General features: G+C 32.7%; 1 protein-coding gene across 1 annotated transcript; it reads left to right on the top strand.

Moving 5' to 3' along the window:
- The first annotated feature begins 302 nt into the window (after window positions 1-302).
- LOC141596914 (uncharacterized) lies at window positions 303-5,331 on the top strand. The gene is made up of 13 exons (XM_074417186.1): window positions 303-731; window positions 915-1,083; window positions 1,329-1,409; window positions 1,687-1,769; window positions 1,859-1,974; window positions 2,063-2,173; window positions 2,547-2,656; window positions 3,292-3,595; window positions 3,704-3,781; window positions 3,864-3,914; window positions 4,040-4,126; window positions 4,765-4,842; window positions 4,937-5,331. Exons 1-13 carry the CDS (start codon window positions 722-724, stop codon window positions 4,979-4,981), a joined length of 1,323 nt encoding a protein of 440 aa, XP_074273287.1. The 5' UTR covers window positions 303-721; the 3' UTR covers window positions 4,982-5,331.
- Window positions 5,332-7,951: the final 2,620 nt, after the last annotated feature.

Below are 7,951 nucleotides of genomic sequence, written 5' to 3'. Positions count from 1 at the left end.
TCCAATATACTATATAAATATGCTCCGTAACCATTATAATAAGTGTCTTAATTAATCTTTGACCCAACACCAACGTGTCGACCTATTCCAGGTCGAATTTCGACCCCAAATTTGGATACGGGTCAAACTAACTACAAGTCGAGGTTTTGAGTTTTAACCTTGAAGTTGAATAAGTCCGGGTCAGAAGTTGACGTGTCTACTTGCCGAAAGTGTGCGAAATAAAATTTTCCAAAATAACGATCTCCACCCGTTCAGACTTGAGGTTTCCCAGAATATTCGTAAACCACGCAATACAATCACAAGGAATAAACTCCCTCACAAAATTGGCCGACCACACCAAAATAAAAATAGAACTAAAAACGTGTAATCCTCCTTCATATAAATACCCTAGACAGCCGTCTCAACCACACTTTTCCCCTTGTTCTCAGATACCCTTTCTTCTCATCTACACAAACACTTGTTCTTCCCCAAAATTGCCCTCTTTTTAATCAATTTTTCCCAGATTCTCTTAATTTTAATGGATATTTCTTGCCTTGAATTATTCCCGATCATTAATCCTTCTACTTCCTGTCCTTCGCATTCAATCAACGCTTTAATTAATTCTTATTCTTCTATTGTTTTTTATTTTCCCCAATTTCCCAGATTTTTCTATTTTTGACGCTTTCAATTTCATCTCCGCCTCTTACTTAGATTTTTAGGATTAATTATTATTCCTTCATCCATGGGGAAACGTAAGCTTCTTTTCCTTATTTTCATGTCTAATTCTAATTACGTTTTTATTCTTCATGTTTGATTGAAATCAGTGGCGGAACCGGGGTTTGTAGTTAGTTAGATAGCCTAATTGTGTTTTTGCCGCTTAGAATTATGTAGTTGAATGATTCTAAAAGGGTTTTTGATTAATGTGTAAATTATAGGTAATTCAGCTAGAAAGAATTCAGCAGCAATGCTGGATAGCGACGATACCGACAGTGTCAGCTCAGCATCATCAATTCGCTCCGATTTTATGTTGGGTGGCTACGCTGGTGAGGAGGTGGAGAAGGATACTTTGTTGGACGAGTCTTTAGACGATTTATTTGAGAAAAGGTATAGCTTTGGTATCTTTATATATGTCGAAATAATAAGAAAAAAAGAGTTGGCTTAAGTGGTAAGAGCTCCCCCACCTCAACCATCAAGTTGAGGGTTCGATTCTTACTCGCCACATAGTGTGTTCCTTTGAACAAAAATATTAGATGTCGAAATGATGCTCTGATTTCTCAGTTTGGTTTAAGATATTATGATATATGGCAGTCGCCTTATAATAATTGCTTGTTTGTGTATTTTGTGTGTAGAGGTTCGACAAGAGAGAAAGCCTTGGTAACTATCATTGAGGCATTCAGTACAAACATGCAACATGAATTCGTCGAAAAGAAGTAAGACCTCCGCTCTTCCTTTTGTTAGATGGATTTATGTGTTTGAAAGATATTTGAGATTTTCAAATTTCTGTTCTAGTATTGTTTGTTGTAAGTACTGTTAGCCAATGACAATCGAAACTGGTATCCAGGATTTGAAGTTTGGAGTGTAACACGTGTATTGAATTGTTTGCCTCCCCCCCTTTAAAAACTACTCGTAGTTTATTACTTGTAATCACCTTTTATCCGTTATGTTCTGAGCTGATGCATTTTGTACGTTGTTTACTGTTTCAATCAGGTTTGCAACTCTGCTTCACCAATGTCTTAATTCTATAAAGCGAGGTTCTGGAAAAGAGGCATCTTTGGCATCTCATGCAATTGGTAAGTCTCACCTTCTAGCGGATTGTTTTGTACCTGGTAGTAATCTATATATCGAGAGATAACCTTGTGAATCTGTGATTGCTTTTCAGGTCTTTTGGCATTGACCACTGGTCCTGGTAACAATGCACAGGAAATATTGAAAGAATCGTTGCCTGTAATATCTCAAGCTCTCCGATCAAGATGTGAGTCATCAAAAGTTGCATCGGTAAGCCTATTTTCTGCCTTCTTTATGTTCGACTTGGTGAGCCTGAGTGCGCAGTAATCACTGATTTACTTGGATGTATGATTCGCAGTTGTTAGAGTGTTTGGCTGTTGTCACTTTTATTGGTGGGGAGGATCCGGAGGAAACAGAAAGAGCTATGCAAACGATGTGGCAAGTTGTTCATCCTAAGTTGGGTACCAATGTATGTATCTTTTTATATATGTTAGCCGCGTAAATTTCAACTTTGTCTAATTATTATATACTGTTCCTTATTAGGACCTTGTTTAACTGCACCTTTTATAGCTAAAACAAACATTTCAAGGTGATATCCAAACTCCGAAGTAGTCAAACAGTAAAACCATGTTAGGTGTTGACAATTTGAGTTTTTATCCTAATCATTGCAAGCGTCTTTAAATGTTTTTTTGACTTTTTAGGTTTCATTTGAATGCCATAGCTTAGTTTATGTTGGTGCGATACTGGCTTTGCATGAGGTTTAGATATCCATAGCAATTGGTTTGAAGAATTAGTATCCCTGTTGTTGAATGTTACTTGACTAATGTATTCATACTTCACAGGCATTGCCAGGCAAACCTTCGCCACCTATAATTACAGCAATGGTCTCATCGTGGGCATTTCTTCTCACAACAGCTGATTCACGTAGTCTGACTTTGAAAGACTGGCAAGAGTAAGTAAAATATTCTTTCCCCTAGCTTCTGTTAGCTTCCACAACCCCCCTGAAAACTACTAGACTGTAGCGATTAATTCCGTTGTTCATTTGGTATACTTTTTTTTTTTTTTTTTGTGGCATCGGGATCATGAAGTCCTAGTCACTGTAGGTGTTGAGTTTGTGGTGTTCGGATATCATATTTTTATGTGAATGATTTTAGATTTTTTAATGATGGGGCAGGAAGATTAGTTTCTGCATTTGTAACGTTTATTTTGTTTAATGGTTGATGACTAATTCTGCTTCGGATAACATCAATTAAAAAGGAGCTAACAATAATTGGCCCTTGAGAGGGAAATCAATTCTGAAACCTGTTGTGATGTGGATACATGGCATAAAAAATATTGATTATTTTCATTGAAAAAAGAGCATTCTCTTATCCAATTTCTTATTTGAGGATATTGATGGTGTTAGCCTAAAGGTTTGTTTTACTAAATTCCGCTGATATAATTGTCAAAGCAATGCCACAGTGAAATCCTCATTTTTGAATGGTTGATGACTAATTCTGTTTCATTTGTCTTTCTTTGTAGTATTTCTTTCTTTGAATATTTTCACTTCGATTTACTCTCTCAGTAATTTTACTTCTCATTTTACAGGTCAATAATTTATTTATCCTCCCTGTTAGACAAGGATGATCGATCTGTGCGTATAGCTGCTGGTGAAGCACTTGCTGTGATATTTGAGATTGGAAATTTTGATAGGTATACTGGGGAAGCCAATGACTCTACTGGTAGCACTGATAAGGATAAACGAGATGGATATGTGCACTTAAGGGGACTTATAAGCAAAGTGATCAATCAAGTAAGAACTCTCGCTTCCGAGGCTGGTGGCAAAGGTTCTGCTAAGAAGGATCTTAACAATCAAAGGAATTTATTCCGAGATCTTTTGGATTTTCTTGAGGTAGTTCTTTAAACACAAACTTATGAAAGACACTCTCGTACAAGACTCTTTTTATCCGGTCTTTTTATCGTTTATGGAAGTTTTTAATTTTAATGATCTAATTCTCAGGATGGTTATGCTCCTGAAACTTCGACAAAGATGGGCGGAGATTCATTGTACACATCATCGTGGTCAGAGCTGATACGTGTACGTTGCTCATCTGTACTTTAGATAGATATAGATGGTAAATAATGCTTTTAATTGCTAAAATCTTGCTTTGATTGTGTAGTTGAACTTTCTAAAGCATTTCCTTCGGGGAGGATTTGGGAAACATATGCTGGTTAGTTCTCTGACTGGCCACTTCTCTTTATGCTTATTTTCTGGAAACTTGATTGCATGTTAATGTGTGTATATCTTCATCCGAAATTGATTTACTGTTTTATTTTATTTTATCTTATTATGCAGGAGAACGACTTTCTGCATGATGTCTTTGGATTCACGCCAAAGAAGACAGCTTTGAGCAGTGATGGTCAAAATAAACTCAATGATAAGGTTTGATTCCTGCATAGTAATTTTTGTCATCAGCTGTAACTTAGGTTACTTAATATATTCCCTTAAAGATGGGTACTCCCTCCCTTCGGTTGGATTTGCTTCCTTGCTTTTGGATCAATGATAAGAGAAGGCTTTGATCCTCAATCGAAGTTGAGAAAAGAGTCTGACCCACTATCAAGACTATTGTATGGTTCTTAATTGTGAAGCATGCCCAAATCATTCCTCCTACGTGTTTAACCTTTAGTTACCTTAATGGTATGCATTGCTTCAGAATAGTTATTCGTGCAACAATTTTAAGCGAGATCTATCGGTGTTTTAGCGGGTTATTTCTCATCCGAATTAGAAATGTAGTGAATGATTGACCTTTACAAAAGGTAAAAGTAAAATATACCAACTCCAAATGAATAGACGGAGTACTTTGAAAATCATAAATAAAATTAATCTTTTTCCTTTGAAAATGTTATTACTTCGAAGATGCTTGTTGAAGCTGTTTTTGTTTAGAAAGTCGGTGCAGTGATGGTGATGATAATGTGAGTGGATATTGATATTTTGTACTCTGAAAGTTAATGTTTTACCATCATTTTAATATTATGTTTCACGTCATTTTATCCTGACGTGCTTCTACTTTCTTGTAACAGAGATTGTACAAGTCACCAAACTCTGCTCTTGCCAAAGCGCGAACACAATTTATGAATAAGCAGCGTGCAATGTTGCAGGTTTGTTAATTGATATATCTTTTTCGTTTCCTCTATTACTTTACCGTGTGGGATAAGAAGATGCTAACTTGATATATTATTTGGCACGTTTTAGGAACGCATGACTAGCCACTTCAGTGTTGGTGCAGAGGAGGAATAAGTTTCACTGTTGAACGTATGAGTACTGAGGTCGTTTTGTGGCAGGAGAAGAAGATATTTCACCATTAATTTGTTGTTTTCTTAGCTGATGCCTAATATTTAAGGATCAATTATGATATTACAAAAAGTCTCTTGCAGACCAAAGAAACGAGAAATTATTTTTTACTGTACTTTTTAGTTTGTGTGCTCAAGCTGAATAAGAGCATGGCGATCATGTGGTTCTTGTCATCTCGGAATGTGACAATCTCTTAGTAATCTTGTATACCATGAATAATTTGATCGGTCATCTGCATGGAACTCTTCTGGAATATTTGTAATTTCAAGCCATTCTTGATGGATTATGCATGTTCGTGGAAAGCAAATGTGCCCATGTCAAGCGGGTTGACAATATTGTTACTCACCATATTACTCGTATTTGTTGTTGGGATGTCGGGAGAAAATCTTTTACACTCTAATTTTCCACAAATTGTGTTCACTTAAGTGGAATTTGATATGAAATTAAACATTCCCACACATTATTATTTCCTCTAAAAAAAATCAAAAATCCAACGTACCAAAATCCTAGGCCAAATTTCTCTTTATTATCATTGTGTGCTGTATTGGGATCCATCTATAAAATATAATTAAAAGTCTACCCTAAAATGACTAATAAACGCCACGTAGACAAAGCCACGTAGAATCCAAAAATGTCACGTAAATGCCACGTAAATGTGAGCATCAAAACTCATTGCCACGTAATTTTCTTATTTTATAGATTTAATTCATTTTTCTATAAATTAATTTAATTTATGTAATCCTTACAAATTTACATCAAAATTTCATAATTTATAATCAATATTGACATTTTAATTGGAACTTTTGTAATAAAAACATGTTAATAAATATCATAATTTATAATTAAAATTGACATATTAATTGAAATTTTGGTAATAAACCATGTTAATAAATTAAAACTTTTCATATTACTTAACATGCACCCACCATTTTTATTAACACCTTTTCCTATTTAATTCATTTTTTTAATTAAACATTATATTAAATTGATTAAAACTCTTCATAATATTTAACACCCGCCAAATTAATAAAATTTCTTCCTGTCTAATTAATTTTTGTAATATAATATGTTAATAAATTGATTAGATTTCTTTATACTACTTAATACCCATAATTTTCATTAACATTTTTCCCTATTTAATTCACCTCTTGAGTTACTCAGCAATCAATTATCTAATTTAATAATACCACAAAATAAATTAAAAATAAAATTAAAATATGGGAGTCTATGGTTGTGTGATGGCTATAAAACCTATAATACCTATGATAGTTTCTATTCACAATATTTATTTAAAATCTATTGCTCATTTGCCCATGAGTTTCTAAGTTGTGGATTATATTTTATGGTTTAATTTATTTATTTGATTATGGAGAGTATATTGAGTATTGTTGTTGTTATGTCCAATAAAGTATATTTTAATTTGTTATGTTATTGGTTTTATAAATCCTTTGATTTATATTTAAATTCATGTTTCCCATTTGGTTTAATTTCAATGATTTAAATGTGATAATGTTGATTCGTTTGTGAAGTTTTTGCCATGTTGATGTTTTACCTTTTGGTCAATATATTTTTTATATGAATTTTAAAGCATCGGGAAATGTATGTGAATGCAGATAAGACAAAGCATCACGTGGGTAATCTGAAGAGGGAGAAAATACAAAAGGCACGAAACTGAGGTAAAATCTATCTATCTATACAATATAATTAAAAGGATACTTAAAACATTTAATTTTAATTCACATAGCATTTAATACTAATTCATCTATATTAATTACTTAATTATTTATTTTTATACAATATTATAAAAAGGCAAAACTATGTATTAAAAAGTTAATTATCTCCAAAATTGTCACATGCTTATAAGTACCAAAAAAATTAAAAAAAATAGTAGTTGCAATCACTAAAAAACTAATATAAACTCTTTATTTTCCTCTCATAAATTTGGTTATTAATCTACCTATTTATTTAATTTTAATTCCATAAGATAATTAAAAAGCAAGCGATACTATCTACTATTATTATTCTGCATGTCATATTTTAATTTCGGAAGATAATTTCTAAACCATTCTCATGCAAAGTAGATTGTGTAAAAATAAAATAATAATAACAATAATAATAATAAAGCAAACTTTTCACATTACATTTCTCCTTACACCATATTTATGTCTATATTAGACTTCATAATACTGAGAAAAATCTATAACTCTATAATCTAAATAAAAAATCTATAATCTATAAATCTAATTAAAAGGCAAGCCAAACTATCTACCATAATCTATATATCATATTTAATTACATACGATAATATCTTAAACCACTCTTGTATAAAGTAGATTTTGTAAAAAAAATAAAAATAAAAATTATTAGTATTCAAGCAAACCTTATACATTTCATTTCTCCTTACTCCTTATTTATGTTTATACTCCCTCCTATTCGGTGTTTTCTTCCCTATTTCCTTAAACGGATTATTCAGGTTTTCTTCCCCTTTCTTATTTTGGAAACTTTTATTCTTATTTTATTCATCCTTGTTTCCTATTACCAAACCTCACCCAACTTTTACTCTTATTTTATTCATCCCTCTCTCCTATCACCAATCTCCACCTAACTCACAATTCCTTATTTAATTCCTAATTATTCATTCATCTCTCCAATCCACAAACCCCACCATCTTCCTTTATTCATAATAATGAAAAACATGATGAAAAACATGATGCTCCTTAATTCATATTTATACTTATATTAAATTTGATAATAATGAAAAATAATGCTCAAAAGTCATAAACGCATCCTCAATTGTTTATATTCACGTTTATGCACATGGTACCCCCGAGGTAATATTTTTGGAGTTCCGTATAAATCTATAACATCCGTTAAATGATGCTGTAAATTAAGTTTGGGAGGGAAAGTGGTGTGTGT

This window comes from Silene latifolia, chromosome 8 (genome assembly GCF_048544455.1).
Source record: "Silene latifolia isolate original U9 population chromosome 8, ASM4854445v1, whole genome shotgun sequence".
In the NCBI taxonomy this organism is placed as follows: domain Eukaryota; kingdom Viridiplantae; phylum Streptophyta; class Magnoliopsida; order Caryophyllales; family Caryophyllaceae; genus Silene; species Silene latifolia.
Note: the sequence above shows the minus strand (reverse complement) of the source record. Positions and strands in the feature narration are given on the sequence as shown.